This window comes from Anser brachyrhynchus (assembly GCF_964034855.1).
Source record: "Anser brachyrhynchus genome assembly, chromosome: 4".
Classification (NCBI taxonomy): domain Eukaryota; kingdom Metazoa; phylum Chordata; class Aves; order Anseriformes; family Anatidae; genus Anser; species Anser brachyrhynchus.
This window is the reverse complement of record NC_137698.1, coordinates 48,259,001-48,280,272: the sequence shown is the minus strand read 5'-3', so window position 1 is coordinate 48,280,272 and position 21,272 is coordinate 48,259,001. Positions and strand designations below refer to the sequence as shown.

General features: G+C 39.9%; 1 protein-coding gene and 1 long non-coding RNA gene across 4 annotated transcripts in view; one reads left to right on the top strand and one right to left on the bottom strand.

Annotated features, from left to right (window-relative positions):
- LOC308194928 overlaps positions 1 to 21,270 on the top strand; it is a 350,222-nt gene extending 328,952 nt beyond the window's left edge. For all 3 annotated transcript variants that reach the window (XR_013951068.1, XR_013951069.1, XR_013951070.1), the window contains 4 exons: positions 9,100 to 9,216; positions 10,002 to 10,499; positions 17,247 to 17,374; positions 20,171 to 21,270. This is a non-coding gene — a long non-coding RNA (uncharacterized lncRNA). The remainder of the gene's footprint in view (positions 1 to 9,099; positions 9,217 to 10,001; positions 10,500 to 17,246; positions 17,375 to 20,170) is intronic.
- ANTXR2 (ANTXR cell adhesion molecule 2) overlaps positions 1 to 21,272 on the bottom strand; it is a 112,230-nt gene that overhangs the window by 38,427 nt on the left and 52,531 nt on the right. Inside the window, exons 12-16 of the mRNA XM_080591524.1 lie at positions 18,482 to 18,577; positions 13,153 to 13,194; positions 11,978 to 12,073; positions 8,263 to 8,430; positions 6,888 to 6,968 (exon numbers count right to left, since the gene is read on the bottom strand). Coding sequence (XP_080447650.1) covers positions 6,888 to 6,968; positions 8,263 to 8,430; positions 11,978 to 12,073; positions 13,153 to 13,194; positions 18,482 to 18,577 — 483 coding nt within the window. The remainder of the gene's footprint in view (positions 1 to 6,887; positions 6,969 to 8,262; positions 8,431 to 11,977; positions 12,074 to 13,152; positions 13,195 to 18,481; positions 18,578 to 21,272) is intronic.

Sequence of the window (21,272 nt, the reverse complement as noted above, 5' to 3'; positions counted from 1 at the left end):
GTGTGATTAATCATGTAAATAATTATCTGTAAAAGGATAATTTATAATGCAGTTTGAATCTACACAAAATTCAAATGCCAGGACTCTGTCATAGCATTTTCTCTTCTTGCCTAGTTTATATGCTCAATCCATAATTCAATATTTCCTCCTGCATACCACACTTTGGTAAACATCAAAGCTGCGTTACTGGGATTTATCATGTAGCTACATAGTTGCAGCTATGGGTAGTTATACCTCTATCCATTCTGGCTGTCCAACAGCAACTTGTTTAAAAATAAAACAAGAGAAAAATGAGGGCCTGAACACTAACTCTGGGGAACTGTGAAAGATAAAAATGGTAATGTTTCTGTATGAGATCTGTAGGTGTCTTAATGGCCACAGGCACATACGGGCACGTGCTGCACTTCTGTTAAATGTGAACGTTACGTAAATCTGCAAAATCAGGTATTTCCACTTAAGAAAGAATTGAGATAAATGGCATGTATAATGGAAACAGATACATAAACATATGAACATAGAAGTATACATGTTTACTATGTGGAAATGTAACCTATGTGCACTGTGTTTTTTCATTTTCATCAAATATTGCCAAAGAGCGTGTGATGCCTCTCTGCATGCAAATGTTTCTACAGCTATTTGTATGCATATATACATATATATGTGCACTTCATACAGAAATATATGTATGTGCAAATTGTGTGAACGTAAATATAAGATAGGCCATATGTCCCAAAAGTCTCAAAAGAGCATCTGATGTTGATGCGTAGACAGTATGTTAAGGATCTTCCTAATTAATAATCCAGATTAAAACCTCTTGGCAATCAATTAAGATTAATGACAGAAGTCATTCTCTATCCCCCTACGCCCGCATATCGGGCTGTGAAAACCCTGGGTCGTGAAACTTTAATCCTGTTATCTGCTGCCTTCTCCATCTGAAAAGCCTACAGATTAACAGAGCAGACATTATCGAATTTACAACCAGCCGCTCGGACAGCTGCCCTACTTTCAGCAGTTAATGGAAAAGGAACTAATCTGGTTAAGAGCATAGGACTAGTTCATAAATCTGGACGCACAAGACAGTTAAAGCTGTCATGTCTCTCCTGCAGAGTAGCGACTGAATTAACCTGTCAGCTTTCCTCTTGCTGCTTCTTGAAGGTAGTCAGTCTTTCTGTAAGCTGGGCTAATGAGACTCTCAACATTAACATAAACTCCATTGGCTTTCCCTCTCTATAAAGGCTGTGCCCAAGCTGGGAGTTGCTTTATATCTGGGTTTGCTTAGATATATGCAGCACTCTCTTTGCTGGAAGCCAGGTAGTGATTAAACATAACTTTTTACTGCAATCCACCCTATATAAAGATGTGTTGAGGAATTAAGGATAGGATTATTTTTCCTTTTAAATTATGCTCAGTGAAACAGTGACAAAAACTGAACTGCCAAATGAAATGTTTTCTTCTCAATACAGCATGGAGGGGGTGAGGGGTGGAAGGAAGAACTGTAATGCTCTTCAGGCTGGGGGAGACAGTGTTTGGCAGCTGTAGCAAATTCATAGTCCATCCAGAAAAGACTGACTTCTCCTTCCTTAATAGGCATTATAGGCTGCCAGCACAGCTCAAGTTACAGCGATGCCTGGTATTTTAGAAGGCCTAAAACACTTAGCTTACAGATATCTGTTTGTAAACTAACAAAGACAGCAAGGATTCCTCTGGCTGCAAACTATGGTAGCAGCTCAGCTTCTTAAAATGCTCTACTAAAATGTCATGGCTACACGAAAGGTGCATCCCATGCTTTCTCATGACAGTACTTCCAACAGGACCATCCCTGACCCGTATAGCCTAATGGTGCTGCCTCCAGAGACAGACTTGCACAAGGGCTGCTAGAGCTGCTTTGCCCATTTCACTCTGTGGGAGTACCAGTCAAATTGGTAAAAATGTCATGGCCTGAAGACTGACAAGTAGATTTATTTCTTCATATTATTTCATTCATAGAAGTGTTCATGCTCATACTACTGAATTCTGAAGGCTTGATTTAAAAAAAGCAACAGCTCTGATCTGCACAAAGGCAGGGAGTGCCAAAAGTGACTGCCTACATATGTGGGAAAATATCCTCATTTCTCACAATGGCAAGACATCATCATTTTTTCATAAGGATGACTACTACTGCTTTTGGTGATGGACAGCTAAGAAATCTAACTATTAAGATACTACCTAATATCAGCCACTTCAGCTAGGATGGAGGAGCACCTGAGACCCTTCTGGATGATAGCAAATTTAACAAAGCAAAGCTGTGACACCCATTTATGACACCCATCCTTTTGGAGGTATCTGCATCTAATAATTGCCTAATACCCCTTGTCAGTGCTTTGCTCACCAGGATGTATTGTTTTATGTTGGACACCGACCTCTGGATTCAGTTTGCATAGGGCGGTTTGAAACCTCTGCTCTCAGGATGTTCTCTTCCACTTTCTTTAACAGTGAACTTAGTAATTTTAACAATAACTGTATTCTGGAAGTTTATGAAAAACTTCGGCTCCAGTTTAGCTCTCAGGTCTACACAGCCAAATTCCCACTTGAAGGAGTAATAGAAGGAATATTTTGGCAGAAGAGATTTAAGAAAAAGAGTTGCTCTTTAAATCTCTTCTCATCTCACTTTCTTACCAGTTTTGCATCTTCTAACACTGCAGCAATTCAAAAGATCCCAGATAAACATAACCTTAGCTTTATGAATGATACTTGTGTTTCTTTTTAAAATTCTCAGGCAACATTTTCTTCAGCATAATCCCTTCTACGTTACACTGAAATGTGCTATAGCGTATTATCATTGAACAAGGAACTCAAGTGAACAATATTATGTCGTAATGCAAATTGCAGCTAGGTGCAGTTTGATTGAAAAACGTTCTAAATCCAAAACTGCACTACCTGTAAGTAGCTACAGTAGTCTTCCTCTAACCATGATTTTTTATTTCTCTACACATTTCTACCATTCACAGATAAAAAAAGAAATTGCCTCATTTTCTAGGAGGTCCTCCTTGGTTGGAAAAAGGCCAAAACGTTTAGTTTTTAGAAAATAATGGAATAAACCAAAAAATCCAGATATCACCAGTATCATTCCTGTTTCATTACTGTACAGGCAAGCCAACATTGCTGAGTGAGTTACAACACACAAGGCTACTACTTGTGCTGGCAGCATTATTGCAGTGGTAGATGATGAACTGTCCTTCAGACCCTGTTAAAGCACGGTGTGGAACTGAAAGTTTCAGTTCTCCTAGGCACTGCAGTTAGTCTTTTGATTCAAAATAGCATGTTTAGACACTGTAAAGCACTTACAGCCTCAGCCTCCTAACAATTCCTTTTCTACTCTATAATTGACAGACTGAACTAATGATTTGGTATTTTCTGCCTGTGCCCAGCATAGGAACTACTGAACAAACACAAAGGGAACGGTAACATGGGCCTCATCTCAGAGAACGATACTGTCACAGTCTTTTGAACTGCACGTTTGTGATGCTAACAGAATTACAACACGGAATATAATTTCTCTTGCATAATCTAGAGATGCTGACAAAGTAACATTACTTTAAACAGATGTTTGTATTAATTCTACAGCCATTATTATAAATTCATCTTTAAAGCATGTACACGCTAACTGGTTTAAAAATTATATATATATATATATATTTGGCTGTTTTGTAACATTGAAAAAGCTGAAAGTATTCTCTAGTTCTACTGTAGAAATTTTTGTGCAATTAGCTGTAGATTTTTTTTTCCTGTTACCTGTCACATATGTTCACATCCTGATTGTGCAATATCTTAAATGAGAGCGGCACGGACTGTTTCTGGACTTAAAAGCAGTTTGTCTGCACATGTACACAGAATCAGAATCTCAGCCCATATCAAATTGTGCAAAGCAACAAGGTCCTATTAAGCATTTGAGAAACCCTTATGATAAACTTTAAGTGCTAAACTACAACTCGGAAAATAAACAGAAGAATGTATGTAAAAGAACAGGCCCCTAACAGTCACATTGGAAACCTGTGCCAAGTTTCCTTCTCCTGCAGAAACAAACTCTGTGGAAGAGGTGTTTTGGTATGGAAATGATGGCAGACACTCCTGCGCAATGCTCCAGTAACAGCACATGCCTTCATCTCTTTCCCATCTGAACACAACACTGTGGGCTGAAGGTTGCCATATCCTCAGCTAAAACCTTTGGACAGTTAACTGGTTTATCATTATCAAACTACCCTAAAACTACTGTGGCTCATTCGCCTTTGCCTCTTAAATTAAAAAAAAAAAAAAAGTATAAATAAGAGTAGGAAGACAGGGTAATGAATCATTTATAAATTATCTTGTTAGTGCAGAAAACAAAACACTGCTTTGAAAACAAAACAGTCTCCTGCCACGGACTCTGCTGTGTTTGATGGGAGCCCTTCAAAAGAGTTCATGGCTTAATGGGGGCTGTTTATGCGGGGACTTCGATCTGTACCTGCTGTCCCCTGTCACTCCCTGGAAACTTGGCGGCAGATGTTGCAGCATTAAGTTGTCTCTGAAGTGGCTCTCTGTCCTCATCTCCCCACCACAACAGAGTCAAACTATATTAGATCTCTTTATTTGTGCCCGAGGCATGTTTGGGAGTGCAGCTGTGTCCACCCCCAATCTACCTTTACTGTTTCAGCCCCCAGGCGGCAAATGTGAGACCAAAACTGTTCTGCCACTCTTAACTACATCTGCTGACAATCCAGCAGCCTCGCTGCAGGCTGCTGAGGACCTGCGCCTCCACTCTAAACAGATGTCGGCAACAACCTGCTAGCTCACACCTGTACAAGCTTCCCTAACCTCACGGATTGCTGGCTGAAAAATTTATGACTCCAAGGACTTCCAGCCACAATCAAAGCTTCCTAACTCAACTGCGTGCAGCCCTCAAACTGGGCCACCCTCGGCATTATCTGGCATCATGGAAGAGGTGGCAGAGGGGAGAGAGAAGGAAGAAAAAGCTCTCTCCGCTTTGATACTTCATGCCTAAATTTCAATTACTTGATCAAGGACTTGAATTCAGCAGTGAATTCTTCTACAAATGGGAACTACTAAATTCCTAAGCAGTAAAAGAAAGAAAACAAAACAAAACATCTACATGGCTGCTGTTTCCCATAATAATGCTTCTGAACTAACTATGTGCATGCATGTATCTTGCAGTGCACATGCGTGACTGCTCATCTGTTTACTGACAAACCCACCCAGGGTACGGCATGGGACCTGTACCTAGCAAATTATAAACAAGGAAAAAGATGTATTTTTTTCTCCCAAAATAGAAAATACTGAGTCAGATGCAGAATGCGTTCCTACGGTACCACAGGTCACACCTGTGGTACACCTGAATCATTATTCTAGCCTTTATTCATTAACAGAAATTCTATTCCCTTTTTCAGTAAGGTTACTGAAGATTAGTGAGGTACCTCTCAGTTTTTCTAAACCAAGATGTTGGTCATTGTCTTCCAGTCAAGTCCAGAGAAGATGAATGTTTGATTTCTCACTGGTTCCAAAATGCTTTCCCTGGCAGGCACATTTTTCAGCACCTACCTGTCTTTATGGTCAGAAATCCTCAGAAGAGAGCCTGACAGACAATTCTTAGCCTGTTCAGGTACCTGGCAAGTTCAGGCATCAATGTTTCTATTTACATTGAATTGACTTTTTAAAGTACTGTAAAGTACTGTGTATTTTCCATGAAGAATTAATTACTATTGTTAATTCTTGTGTTTAACATACGTCGTAACATACATGCAAACAATAAATAATACGCAAACAACTAGAATGATAGTACTAGTATTTGACAACCATGCAAAGACTATGCTTCCTGTTTCCAGCCCTGCATTTTGTCATTCTGCTTCTTCCATTACATGTACATACATCTCACCTTTTCTTACTTTAGAACAGTACCAAAATTCATCCCTATCATCACAAAGATAACTTAGTGATTACCTCTCGTTCTTTCAAAGGTAACTCGCTCACTTGAACTTCTCTAATTCTTATGTCATTTTTATGATGTTTGTCGCAAAAATAGAGATTCTCACACACTGCTGCTTTGTAGTACTTGAAAATCTTATCTGTCATATCCATCTGGTTTTGTTGAGAAAAAGTTGCCATCTCACTTAGAGGAAACGCTTAGCTCCTAAGTCCCTTCAGATGTGTCACACACAGGAGTGGTGAATGGTTCCAGAAGATTTGAAATACCTTCATGATAAATCAGTTCCCAAGGTAAATGCCAAGATTTAAAGTAATGCTTCTCTTAAGGAGCAATAATCAGAAAAAAATACAGTCTAGCTTTACTGTAAAAATTCCAAATAATAGCTATTTCCTTTACTTTGCAGTCCTAGCAGTGTTTGTAGTGGGGGTCACTTTTTCATGAGTCATGAGTGTACAGACAGAAAGGATTGTCTGAGAAACAAGTTTTGCCTGTGAATGTTGCTTCTGGCATGCAAGTGCAAAGCATCATGAATCTATTTGCACAGAATTTATTGGGGGTCACTAAATATGATGTGGTTTTAGTACTCTTGACTGCCAAACTCTGTTCTTCCAAGCAGCTAAATATTAGAAAGTATTATGCATCTGTTAGAGAGAGGTTAGACCACACAAAGTCTGTGTTATGTTTTTGTTTTCCAGCTGAACATGCATAAAATACAGAATTCCTAATAATACTTTCAGGACATCCATGTTTCCACAACATTTCTTGCCTGGCCTGATACATTCTTCAATGCATGTTTTTTCCCAGTGCATTATTTTTCCTGTTGTGTCATTCTTTTGACTGCACAGAATTACCGGTGTTCAGCAGCCACGAAACCCTGGCTGTAACATACCCCTTTTTTGCCCGCCCTGCAATACACTCGCATAGCACAAACCTCGTCTCCTTGTTGTGGTCGCATCAAAGAGACTCTGTCATACTGTCTTCGTAACAGCGCCCACAGTGCATCAAGTCGACCCTGTGGCAACAGAGCAACAGGACTTTATGATAAAATCAGTCAACTGAAAGCACACCACACATGCTGAAGTTCTGTCCAAGGAGAAATTCACCAGCAGAACTAAACACCCGTTCCTTAAAGCCAGGTATGCCAAGTATAAACTTAGGTTGCTGCTCACACCAGATAGCTGTGGTGCTGATCTTTCCCATCAGTGAGTACAAAGAAAGTACTTACCTCCGCTGAGAGCAGAGAGACCGTGACCTGCCTCACATTTATTTCTGAGTGATCTAGAAGTAACCTGTTTATTTGTCAGTACTTCAGGCTGATTTGCCACATGTCCATCTAGGATTTCTCCCACATAAATCTATTTGTTGTTACAGCATGTATACAGGAAGTTCATGGTTCTTAGGGAAGCCTTGGACCTGCTAGGCATATGGCTAATCTGTGCTGTGTTGCAAGTCCAACATGTACTGAATGCAGCAGGTTCACTGTGAGCGCTCAGACTGTGCAGAACATGCAGAGCAGCTCTGATGCTTGTCAGGAAGCACCCCACTCACATGGATGGGCTGCAGAGTTTGTGTGTGTGTGCAGAGAACGTGTTCAGGCCTTTCTGCAATTCAGAAAGTACTTACTAGGAGTTAGGAAGATGGACTAGCTTTATTCGCACCCCAGCTAAACCTTTGTATTCTCTGTTCTTGCATATTTAAAGAAAGGTAGTTATGGAGCCATCTTCAGTTTTTAAGAAGAGCTTATTACAGGTTTGCAGGTGACTCATGCAATCTACAGAGGAAAATGTCTGTATTTTGTACCATTTATTCTTCCATTGCATTGTATTGTTTTATATAATTCTTTGCTTCTCTTGATTAGTAATGGTCAAACTAAATATAATAATATAAATGCTATTAATATAATATTTTATGTAATAAATGTATAATGAATATAATTATATAATAGTAAGTTTGCAAACATTGCAGATGTAGTAATCAGCTATGGACTGTGCAGCCTTGATTAGGTATACACTGAGATAGACCACATGTCAGTAAAGCTCCCATGTATTTTAATACTTTTACTGTACGGTATGTCCCTTTGTGTGGAAGCATAACAGAATGTCGTAATTAATGATGAAATACTGATGGAGGGATAAAAACTGCTCCTGCTATTCATCCTGAGTAGGTGTTCATATTGAGAACAGTACATTATATTTGGTCGGGAATACTTGGAAAAAATGTACAGTTCAGCATGCGTAAGACTGGTAAGGTACACAAAATCCAGCTTTAGTACAAAACTGTATTGTACCGAAGATTAAAAGGATTACCTTAATTGGCGTATACCACTTCTCCTGAATGACTGGTGAGGTAGGCTTTGGTTTAGGTGGCTTAGGATGAAAAGGTTCTTCTGGTTCTTCTGGGAGTTTCACCACAGCATTTTTTGCCTTTTCTAATCTAGCCCCTTCTTCAGTGGATCCTTTATCACCCCAGCGAACCTAAGTAAAGCCAGAGTTGAGATGTAAATGCACCATAGGCAAAAGACAAGAAAACTGTGGCAAATTAGTGTTTAATAAGTAAATGTGTAACATGTAACAGTGTATATTCTATCACTGCCTCAAGAGCATAAAGTATATACAAATAGTTCAAACGGAATGGAAACCTGCATTATTGTTGGTGGTGAGATGAGCACGTATTTCCACTTTAAGGAAAGGCTGGAATTACTAGGCCGTAAGGAGAAAGTACAGAAAAAAACCCACACTTTCCTCCAAGAGAGATGGTATGTTTTGCTATGGTAATCTTATTTCTTACTGTAATTGGAAACATGGAGCAGCAATTTGAGCAAGTATGTTTGCTGTATCCTACAGACAAACAAGCCTAGACAAGACTCTTACTTTCTCATCCAAAAAGAGCATCTAAAAGATACAGCTGGAGTTTAAAAGTTCTTGGTAAAAGTGGCCCCAATTATTTTCAGTGCAAGACTTTCTATATCCTGCCATCTGCTACAATCTAGTATGTAAGAAGGACCTGATAAACCTACAGGCAGGAAATTAAGTTCTGACACTACATCTTGGGTAACTGTGACATGCTGGTGAGTCATGAAACAGTTTCTGGAAAACAGCTAACCATTCTTGCAGGACTCCACAAACATGCTTGGTTTTTTTCAGGGATCTCCTGACGGAAGATGCCAGACATGAAAAGAGAAGAATCAAAATAAGAAAAATTGGCGAACAGTGACCTTCCACTTTGGGGAAAGAATTAAGAGCATCACTGCACAGTGCTTGGTAGGTATAGGTCAGTTCTATCTTGCTACCTGCCAATTTGAGCACTTGGAAAGTAGGCAGAAAAACAGTAGGATGCAACAAATCTCCCAGTGCAAAGGGACACAGAATTGTTTTGCTCACCAGGAAAAAGACATACCCCTAGTCTTCCCTCTGCTACCCGGACAGAGGAATAAGACTGTTCTGGGTCTGGTAGGGACTCTATAATGTGCTGGGATAACTATGCCATGAGATGGGAGAAGAAAGCAGCCTGATTTCTTCATCCTCCTCACCTCCATATGCAGAACATGCTGATACAGAGAGTGCAGAAAATATATAGGCAAATCGTAGTCTGCCCCTTCTTTCAGACAAATGAAATACCCCTGTAGGAAATCATGTCGTTTAATCACCAAGTGTCTGTTACCACTGTAATCTCAATGTAGAGAATGAGAGCACCAAAGTACAGTAGAGCTTGATTTGGTCTGTAATGCTACATTTCACCTTTGTAAAAGACCATCGTTTCTTAGAGGGATTGTTTTGAACCTTTCTGTTATTTTGAACTTTACCATTTGGCTCACTTAGTGATTTCTTTTTTTCACTGGGGAATCCTGTCTCTGCAATATTAGATTGGGCTTTCATGTCCAAGTAGACCCTGCTGAGTCATTAAAATGCATCTGTATCTTTCACTGTGATCAATGGTACTTTTACAGTGTTTTTTATGAGGTTGTTAAAATGTATTTTAAACACTGTTAAAACCATTTAGAGATAGATGGTAGATGCCTTACTGATGGAATGACCTTCTCCTACAGACTGAAGTGGCTTCACCAAGAAGAAACCAGAATTTGTGGACACTGACAATACAACTTTAATATGAAAACTTACTGTCTGTAATGGGTAGGGTCCCAAAATGACATCATAAAACTCGAAAGCAATGCCAAAAGACAAATCTAGGAAGAGTGAGCCACATTGGCTAACTTGTTCTGGACTGTCACAGAAGGGTGAAAGTAGTGGGGAAGGAAGGACTGAAAGTAATTGCCCCAGAAGAGAATTTAGTAAGGTAAGTTGGACAGGACCAGTAAGTGGAAGTTTGGTTCATTCTCTGCTTTTCTCTCTCTACGGAAATTGCCAGAAAAATCAAGCTGTCAGAAGAATGGCAGAAGAACAGAACACATAGAAGATAGAAGCGATTAAAATTAGACAACTGAATGACCACACGAACTGAAAACACTGAAGAAAATGGAATGACTAGACCAGCAAGTTTTTCATTGGCCACAGCACAGAAACCACTACCCATGTTCAATTGTCAGGTAAGGAATGACCTCCCTTAGACTTGCATACCTTCATCATGATGTAAGACTGTTTTTGTTTGCTGTCCTGTTTCCACACTTACTTTGCTCTGATTCACCAAATGAGTAACGTTCTCTCGAGCCAGTGAAAGGTATGAGGTCAGATACCTCTCTGTCCAAACAGCTGGGAATAGGTAATTAAGCCAGCTTTCCCCTCAGCCCCACTGTAACAGATTCTGCAGCACAGAGTTAAAGCTTCATATTCAAATGCTGAGGCATATAAGATGAGTTGCCCAACCCCCAAAATTGCTGACTACTCTCAGGTTCTAGAAAAGGACAGAGAGACAGCTCCAAGGAATTAAGTACCTTTTAAGAATTTGTGTTGTCAGCAATTTCAGTTGGTTTACATCTTTAACCCTTTGTTCTGCACAAAATTCCTAGTACAAATAAAAATGTTTTCTAGCCTAATTATTACTTTCTCCTCTCTTTTTTGAAAAGAAAACATTGTATATTTGCCATCTGATAAACACACGTTTCTTTATGGTACTGATACCATTTGTGTTCATTGGGTATCTATCAGGTTTCTGTTTCATTGGACAAGATCTTGTATACAAACTGTAATGATTTAAACCCTAAAACCCCTTCTGGAGGCACACCGTGGCACCTGTTAAAAATCCAGGCTTGCAATTCTTTATGTTGGAAAGCATTTTCTAGTTTGCATCTGAAAAGCACTATACAAAATGGTTTATTTTCCTAAAATCTAAGGCTCTTCTAAATTTGCAATTCTGAACTGCTGAAGGAATAACAGAGCTTTAAAGTTGCACGTTCTTCGGCTGCATTTCAAAAGAACGCAGGCAAAGATGGTTCTTAGGCCGATACATTAACCGTTTGATCAAGATATGTCTATATGGCTAGGTGGGTATTTCAGACAGTGGAAGTTTCACAGATTAAACTTAAACACAGAATACTGCTTTGCAAATTCCATAAAGGCTGACTTGACTATAAAATCTGACATAAGGACATGCCCATAAGGATGCACATTTTTCATTCTGTTTTAATTAACATGATGCTATCATGTCTCTTCAAAGACAGGCACTGTTGTCGCTGAGAGTTCCTCTGGGATCAAGCTTCTCCTTAGCGTCACCATTGTCAACGCATTTGGCTGGCCCACAGTTAGAGGACTTATGTTTCACTGTAATTTCTTCCAAAACATTCAGAAAAGGCTCTCACTCTCTACTTTTCATTAGTTTGATGGAAAGAGCATGTCTTCGGGCAGCTATTTAAAGTTCCAGTCAAATGGAACTACTGAAAGCTGTTCTTTCATAAGCAAGGTCAAAATTATTCGATATGGTAAAAATTTTATAAGGCTTATGTCACTGGGAAAGAAGCAAACATTATACCATTGTATTTCCAGTACACTTTAAAAGTCTTTCTTTCTACCATTTGCAGCCTCAGAGATCTTGTGTTTTAGTGAATTGTCATCTCTATATAGCACAAACCTCCATCCTTTTAATTCCTCCAACTCCTCGTCCACCATAGTAGGAAGCATCCACTGTGGGCCACTTCTTGGTAGGCAAGGGTTCTTGTTCTTCTTCCTGTCAATAAATTCAAAGACATTTCCTTGAAAAGGATACTTCTTTTTTTTTATTTTATTGTCTTTTTAGTGTATTTCATTAGAGTTCACAGAGAAAAGGTTTTCCTATCTTAGGTGTGAAGGACCAGATTTTTAGGTTCCCCAAATGTTCACCGATTTCCAAACAAAATCTGATCACATTTGGAAATAATCTTAGGGTTTTGCATGGGAAAAGCACTGCTGGCATCCATTAGGAAAATCGAAATGGAGAATCCAGCTGTGTATTCTACTGATCAGTATTCATTCATCCTGTTTTTTTCCTTTCCATTAATAAAAACAAGCAAAATACAAAGAAAAGGATTGGTGGTGTCTTCCTCTAACAGAAAATGTAATGCCTTGAAAGAGCCAGATTATCAGTCCTCCTCATTGGGATTCAGAAGGCAGCGTTCAGCAGATCTGCAGATAAAGGTTATGCAGCCAATCACAGTTTCCTAAGCCAACCTTTGTCAAACTTGCTCTTGGCTCCCTCAGCTCAGTGAAGTACCTTATCATGGATTTAGCTGTCAGAAGACACTTGAATACGCTCAAACAATTGGCTAAATCAAGACGAAGAGGCAAAAACACTGAAGACACCAGGAGATCCTCTATTGCATTATTGCCCTTAAGAGAGAAGTTCCCTTATAAGGATTCTTCAGTGTCTGAAATGCCAAAGCTGTGGGAAAACCCTGTTTAGAGTCATATGATGAATCTTTAGACTGTCATATAAGAACTATTCAGTCTTTCTGCTTTCGTTGCAGAATGAAAAAAAATAATGTTCAACTGTCTTGGAATAAAGCTCCTAAATATTTCTTTGGATATGTACCTAAGTGACTAAATTCACACCACTCTGAGATGACCAAGACAAAACAGAGATGTGGACTTTGGCCATCCTGCTCTCAGCCTAAGACTTCTCATGAGACAGTTCTTTCTTCTTGAGCAGCTGTTTACAAAGAGCTCTATTTCCTAAAAAATGCAAAGGAGCCAGATGTGCAGAACACAGGAGAGCACTGAGGAATGGTACCATGCAACCAGCGTGATGAGCGGAGCACTTTTATACTGTACCTCTTTTGGAGCTGTTGGAGGTGGAGGGGGATCTTTGATGACCTAAAAAAAAAAACAAATACAAAAGCATAAAGAATTGTGCTGGCAGCATCAAAAAGCCAACAGAAAATTTTAAGAGTGAACGGTTTCCATCTGAGTCCCCCACATCTGTTCATAAACTGGCAGCCACTGCTGCCAGGTCCCTTGGGTATTGATTATCAAGGCCTTCTGGAAATTAACACCATCCGTCTGATAGAAAATAAAATCAATTGACTGGCAGACACTCTTTGGGCAGACGTGTCTGCCACTTTGCTTCCTGACCGGATAGGACTCAGTCATTCTAAGTAATAGCCAGTGATGAAATCCTATGGAGTTAATTAGCAAGCCTGGGAGGAAAAGCAGCGCAAGGTCTATGTGAGGTCTTGCATAATGTTGGGCCAAGACGCCTGCTTCTTTGTGCCATGCCATGCTGCTGGATAATTTCTGGCCCAATGACAAGTGTGAAATGCCTTCTGGTAGCTCAGGCTTCACCTCTAGACGTCCAGATCATTTCCGCGGGTCTCACATTTCAGACTAATAATTTAAGTATGTCACTCCTTGATTGTTCAGCATGGAGTGCCTGCAAGTGGGAGTTACACGTTTGCAAGGCTGCTTAAAGCTGTTACTGGATAAGGACCACTCATATGGTAATTCATTCACACCTATATTTAAACCTCTACCTACATTTTCTTACTGTTCTCTTTCTTGCATGCATACTGTAAATCTCAGGGAGTTCCCTGGTACTGAAAGGAAACCACCCAGCAGTAAAGGGAGGGGAAGAGGAAGACAGCAACCCTTTTAAATGTTAAAGGCAGAAAATGAAAGCACAGGCATTCTTCCACAAGAAAAGCAGGCTAATAAAGCTAAAAAGAAGCACTTGAGTGATATCAGGGCATTTTTTTGTGCTTGAATGTTGTATAGAAATGACTAAAAAATATCCCATGAATGTAAAGGTATTTATTTCTGCTGTACCTTAGCCCAACCAAAATTGTCCACAATGACAACTATGTACCTCTCCTACTGCAGGATTAAGTACCTTAATTATGATACGTATTATTTTCTTTGCTCTGTGTAATTAATTATAGCACTTCGGTTAACCCTACCACAGCCTACAAGTATTCTGTCGTTGCACAGATGTATAGCATCAGACATTAAAGAAACACCTTTTACTTGACCAATAGTCAAGAGTTTTCCTTCTTGACTTACATCCAAGTCACAGTGCCACCAAGATAGTTACTGCCAAAACAAGCTGTGTATCTTTAGCACTGGATAAAGGAATTAGATCAACTCAGACAAGTAAGTTATGGTACTCTTGGAAACATTTTTCCATGGTACTTCAGGTTTAAGATACTGAACTATTTCTTATGCTCAGAGTACTTCCAGTGGATTGGGAATTCAATTTTGGATTTTAACCATACGTGCCTTTGCTGTAGGATGTTACTAAAACATGCCAAGAAATTGCTTTTCTTTAAATATTTCTGAATATTTTTTCTTACCAGCCATCAGGAATTTTCAAAGTACTAACAGAAATCAACTATTTAGTTTGTCAAACATTGCTGAAAGCCAGATTGCAATTACTGCATGAACTTTACAGAAACAACAACAGAGGGATCATGGGACAGATTCTGAGAGATCTGGGTGCTGAGCAAGATTTTCCAAGCCATGAAAATCTTCCATTCTCACTGAAAGCAATTAAAAGACTGTAAACAGTAAAATGATGCTCTCAATCTACTAATGTTCACAGCATCTTACTTATTTAATTCTCATTTTTCTTTCCCTTTTGCCTGTCTCTAACCATTACCTCGAAAACACTTATTTTCCTGCCAAGACTGCTAGCTATACAGGACAGAAGGCCGAGCTAGGGTGCAGACTTACATCATTAAACAGCATGATCACTGCACTGACTATAATTCTATGATTCTTAAGCCCTGCGATTTCTCCTGAGCAAAGACAGCTTTGTACAGCAAACTTCTAAACATGCTAAAGTTCACTCGGGCCCTGTGCCTATTGGTTTTAATGGAATCAAAATTTCTACCCCAAAGAATCAAGGAAAACTCTGTTTACCTCACAGGGCTTGAAAGTCACGAGTCAGTGACAGTTTATGTTTGACTCCCTGAGCAACGGAATCAATCCTATGGCAGCTGCTAAAATCCCTGAAGTTATAGGGTAAACCTGATCTGAAACTAACCAATACATTAATTAGCTGCTATTTCTAATAGCTTCAGAAAATGAAACTTGCTTTAAATGTGACAGTGGTGTGAGAAAATAATCTGCTTTGAGTAGCAGATACTCACCCTTGCTGACAGAAGTGGAATGTAAATGCCTGCATCCTTATGTTTCCACAGGCTCCTCACACACACACACTCTCTCATGCACACACAAAGAATATTCTCAGTCTTGCCTGCTATTTCAAGTGAAATCAGTAGAAAAACATTTTTAAAAAAAGAGAAATCCAAAGAATGAATGTGGTTTCAGCATAAACCAGTGCAAGTGTAGCATGACACTGCAGATCCTGAGATCATCATACTGCTAAATTAACTTTCCCTGAACTTGATTCAGATTGTTGAAATACTGAAAACTCTGGATAATGCTGGTGTCTTATTAAACACATGTAAAGATGGATTACTTCCTAATTTTGTTTTGTTTTGTTTTATCATCATCATAGGCAAGGCTGCACCTCATTTATTTAGTTGCAAAGAATGAAGACTTCAGTTTGGAGGAAAGCCGATTTCTTTTAAAAAAAAGTTAGTTGCTTCAGGCAACAGTCCCTTTGATCTGCTCATTAACACTTTTCAAATGTTCGCGTGATGTGGGCATTAGGAAATGTCAGCACCAGAGCCTGAAGCCAGCTTGATGCGATCATATGTTCTGATATTGAGGGAAGAGTGAAAGAACTGTCAACAGTGAACTGCTTAAAAAAAAAAAAAAAAAAAAAAGCAGCGGGGCTGGGGGGAGGGAAAAAAGAGAAAGAAGAGAAAGGAGTGCCCCTACCCCAACACAGACTGAGTGTCAAGGAACGCTGTGAAGACCGAGTCCTAGCAAGGATAAAGTGGAATTCCCAAACCACCTGAAGCTCACAACATTTCCTGTGGGCGACAGGGATCACACCCTTGTGTGGCTTAGAACACCCATTCTGTTGTCTGCAACACCTTTTGCTTGTCTCTTTTCCATTCGATTCTGCAGCCCGTGACACAAGACTTGAAGGCTGCTGCTTTCAGCCTTGCCTCCTGGGTTTTGTCCCATGAAATAGACACACCACTCTGCCAGGGAAGTGGGTTCAGAGAAAGGGCAGAGGACCTCCTGGCTGGCCCTAATATGCTGGCCCTCTTCTCAAACACCAAAGCCCAGAAGTACTTAGCCAGTAGTGATAACAGCATGTAATACGAGAACCTAAATGCAGAATAGAAGGAAAAGAATGGAACCACAGTGTAAGGAGGTGAGGAAACAGACGTCAAAACAACAAGAAATGAAGAGTCGGTATTTGGTAATAGGTTCAGTGCAAAAGTATGTGGTTTTGGAACTCAGTGTTGTAGGAAACGATGACCTAAAATGACCGTTTATGTTTACGGAAACAGGTAATGTCTATGAGAGGTGGGAGGAAACAACAGCACTAAAATTTAAAGGGCCCTGGTTTTATTGCTCCCATACAAGTTAGGCAGCTTCTTAATAGCAGCTTATTAATCTAGAGCCGAAGGCTTCCCTAGCAGTAGCCAATTACAAACCAAACACCACATCCAGAAAAGATACTCTGGGTAAGTTACTATTCCTTAGAGTAAACATCAGGGAGTAACATACTTAAGCGTGCGATAAATCAGGATGAAGGGACATTTTCTTACCTCTTGGTGCAGCTCTTTGTGGAGATGACCAAGTTATCTCCACCAAGGAGGTTAGCCCAGACAGAAGCCTGCATTAATATCACTGCGCACCCATGGGCACCCAAGGTACCATCTTTGCTCTGCAGTTCGTTACACAGTACCGCTATTCAGTTAATTTTAGTTACTGAGCTGCACGTTTGACTTTTTATATAGGACTTTGACATACAAATCCAGAAAGCATTGTACTGATTGTCATTACAGAACCATCACTCTGCTCTCAGGAATTCCTGCTCTCAAGGGACTGAGACACTGCAATCGCTATTTACTGTAACGAGAGGAAGATGCGTAACATGGGAAGATTTGCCATACGATAGGAATTGTGAATCAAGGTGAGCCAATTATTTTAAAATACTAAATGGGGAGCTTTCTTCTTAGTGATTTTAATTTTTCTATTCCATGGGAAGGATCATGATATATATCATTGTTGAAGGAAAACAACTAACAGTGTTCCTAGATTTCTTATGGGACTCTGATGTGAAGAATGAGACAGAAGAAAGTCATTTTATTAGAGGAGAGCTTGTAGGTCTCAGAAACCACAGACCATGAGGAAGGAAACAGGGGTTGAGGATTTCTTGTTCTAGAATAGCCTGGTGTCTAATAGACCATGACAAACAAAACTTTTCATTTTTTTTGGCTTCAACATGGTCAGGAGAGAAGGTCTGTTCCTCTGCCACCATCCTTAACACAAGCCTGAGAGAAGACAAGGAGACAAGGGAGAGAAGACAGTAACAGCCTGGAAGCAGTCTCCACTTCTCAAGTCTTCAGTGCTGCTGTTGAAGTGGATGAATATTAAACTCCACCAATTTAAAAATGCTAGCATTCGAGGAGATGGAAGGAGAGTTAGTGAAGCAGCATTGCTTATTGCTGTTAGAAGGATAAAAAGCGTTTATTATTCAGATGAAAAGATATGTAATGTGGGCAAGATGAAAATTTAATTTTTTTGCTAGGGATTATTAAGACAATAAGGGATTTCCAACTTGAGAGCCTATAATGGACTACAAATACCAATTTTAGTGATAGTACTTTTAAAATGGTCTTTGATTTCAGGATAACATCTGTGTACCATTATGGCCAAGAACTTTCAAATAAAAGAGAACCGTTTTTTTCAGAGATTTCACAGAAATATACCACATCTGCTTGCTCAGTAGAAAGCCAATGAGCAGCACATCAGCCTGCTGAAGCTGGTCCATGCATGCAAGTCTCTCAGAAAGCCAGAAGTACTGCTAAAGGTGCAGTGCACAGTGTTTAAACTGGTCTCTTCTTCAGTTTATTGCCTGTCACTAATGAAAGAAAACTGCCTCAACAGATGGCTTATGTCACATGTAACTCTCCTACTACTTAAGCTATTTCCTACTGTATCTGTATTTCCCTATACAGTTTAGGTTATGATTGCAAATCACAGGTCCATTGAATTTTTTTTAAAAGTCTTTACTCACCACTTTGCAACAGAGGGGCCAGAACCACCACAGCAGGCCAAGCGCCACCAGAAGTAACAGCACAAGAACAGCAATAAGTGCTGCTACTCCACTAGACTGCAAAGAAAGCAGAAAGACAACATCAGTGGATGTTGCAAACAATTCCTCTCTGTTTTTCCCACTCGCCCCCGAACAGCCTCCAACTAGCTGATACAACCAAACAAATCCACTTATTTATTTTTTATTTTCTACTTACTGTCTCATTTTCTCACAGAGAAACTTATCACAAAGGATCAAGATAGGTATCTCAGTCAAAATCATAGTTGGTGTAAGTTCAGTAACACCTTCCATTAGAGGCCTCAGTTCCACATGTTTTGGGTAGGTGGGTGGAATTTTAATGAATATTTACCGATAATCCATATATTCTAGTCAGGCTTTTGTGCTTAGGATCCACGCATCTGGGCAAGTTACTAATAAGCCAGACTATTCGTTCACACTGCACAGACTATAGCACACTAAATGCCTGTAGTAGTGGCATTTGAACCTGAAGCAACTGTCCTGAGAAATTGTCAATGACTTCTGTTGCTTCCAGCAATGTCACTTTTAATGAGGAAGTGAGCAGCCCATCTGCAGCACCTCAAACCCACATCCTGTAGGTGCTTTTCGTCTTACCCTTGGTAGCCTGTGCTTCTGTGCTGGTTTAGAACAACACTGAGAAGCATGCCACGGTGACCTCATGAAAACAGAACTTATTCGAAATTCAGATGGACGAAAAGGAAAGGAGAGACATCTAGGAATCACTAATGCTGGAGTACAGCAAGCACAAGTGATTCTGCCAAAGCGAGCACAGTTGCAAGTGAAGCAGAGCTTTATCCAAAGTATGTATAGGTGACCACATATATACCAGGCAGTAAGGTTTACAAGAAACAGGTAAGATGCATGCCTCAGCACCTAGGTGCAACACATTTTTTGTTTGTTTTCTCTGCAGCAACGTGTGTTTGCTAGGGGAGAATGGAACTTGTAACTCGTATACCAACTAGCCATCAGCTGCTCAGCCATCAGAATTAGTGGAAGAATTCTAGCAGTGACCCATTTCTTGCAGTTGCCCATCTGCTACTATGGAAACAGCAGTTCTCCTTGTATGGAGCTCTCTTTGCTGCAACATGCATGAAAGACAGCAAAAAAAAAAGATGATCAGAAGTTCCACTGTTTTTTCTGTCAGTGCACATCTGTACTCATTCTGTTTGCTGTTAGTTAAAACTTCTGACCACAGGGAAGTAATATAAGCAGAGGGAACAGTTATTTTGCTTCACCCAGATCATTGGTATGATCTCCTTTGCAGCAATGCTTTATTTTTTACCTATGTCAGCAAGCTTAGCAATCTTTAAGAGGGCATAGGGATAAACTTACTGTGTACTGGTTTCTCTGAAAGGACTAAAAAGGAAAAAGAGGAAATCCACTCTCCTTAGGTTATCATGCTGAGAGGCTGCTTCGTTGTGCTTTGGTGTAAGATTGAAATGCATCCAAATGACAAAGAGGCGCTTAAGCAGAGAAACACGGTTTGGGGAGCATGTGTTTCTTCAGCTCTCAATTTATTCAGGCTTTCTTCCTGAAACTTAAGGGCTGAACTGAGATAACTTTGACTTCTGTAGTTACCCAAGTGTTTAGTTCTAAAATGAATAGAAAAAAAATACTATTTTTCTCTTTTAGGTTAATTACCTATGAGTGATGAAAATACTGTTGGAAAAATACATGCTGATGAGCAGAAGGCACCGTTCTGTATGCTTCTGCGCCTGACAGGAAAGCTGCATGGAAGTCACACTACTCAGCTTCAATCTGCTCCCACTGATCCTACAAAGTGGAGCTGTGCTGGAACGGGACCCCAGGTGACTGTGTCACACCTGGCTCTTAAGACATTATTATGTTTATAGCGAGCAGGTCTCTAATGGCGTGGAAGCCTCCCAGTATTTTGAAAGCCACAGCTGCACAGTGTGGTACAGTAATTTGTTGTAATCTATTTAGCAAAGCACGATTCGCAGGCTATAGCACAACACAGGCACAGCACAGACAAGGAACACACAGACAGAGCGTGGATCTCAGGGCAGAGCCAGCTGAGGTAGCTTTGGGGAGGAGAATTCCAGGACTTTCCCTCTGCGTATACTTCTGCATATGGTCTAGATCAGCAGCTCCTGAAGCAGCTAGCAAAACAGATCAGCAGCAATGGAAGGAGAAACCCTAATTACAGAGCCTGTGTCAGAAAGCAAAGAGAAATCTCCAAGCCTACCGTGTAAGACATGGCTTTCAAGTATTATTTTTAAGTCTGGGGTGATAGGCACAGTAATACCTCACTTACATGGAATCCTGAAATAAAGATGCTCCTAACATAAAGCTGTCTGCCACCTTAATGGGAAGAATTAAAGAAACTGTTTTGTATAACTGTAGAAAAAAAACCCCTGTCTGTAACCCCCACCACACACACTTCATCAAGGAATTCAAAACAGCTGAAAAACTTCCTCACTGAGTGTACTGGCGTTATAAAAGAGATTCTAAGCATGTCTCGGAACCTGGAGAAAATTACTTAGGACATACATACATGTATGCACTTAAATATTAAGAAATCTTCTATCATCAAATTTTATACGTTCTGTACGTCTGCACAGGTGTGTTTTTCAGTTAGGTGGATTTGTGCATTCTAAACACCTAAAAGACCTGCCACGCATTGAGGTTCTCTGCATCGGGAAGTCATTCAATGATAAAACCAGAACAGAAACTGAATTGCAGCATTTTACGTTGAATTACATTAGCTATTTAC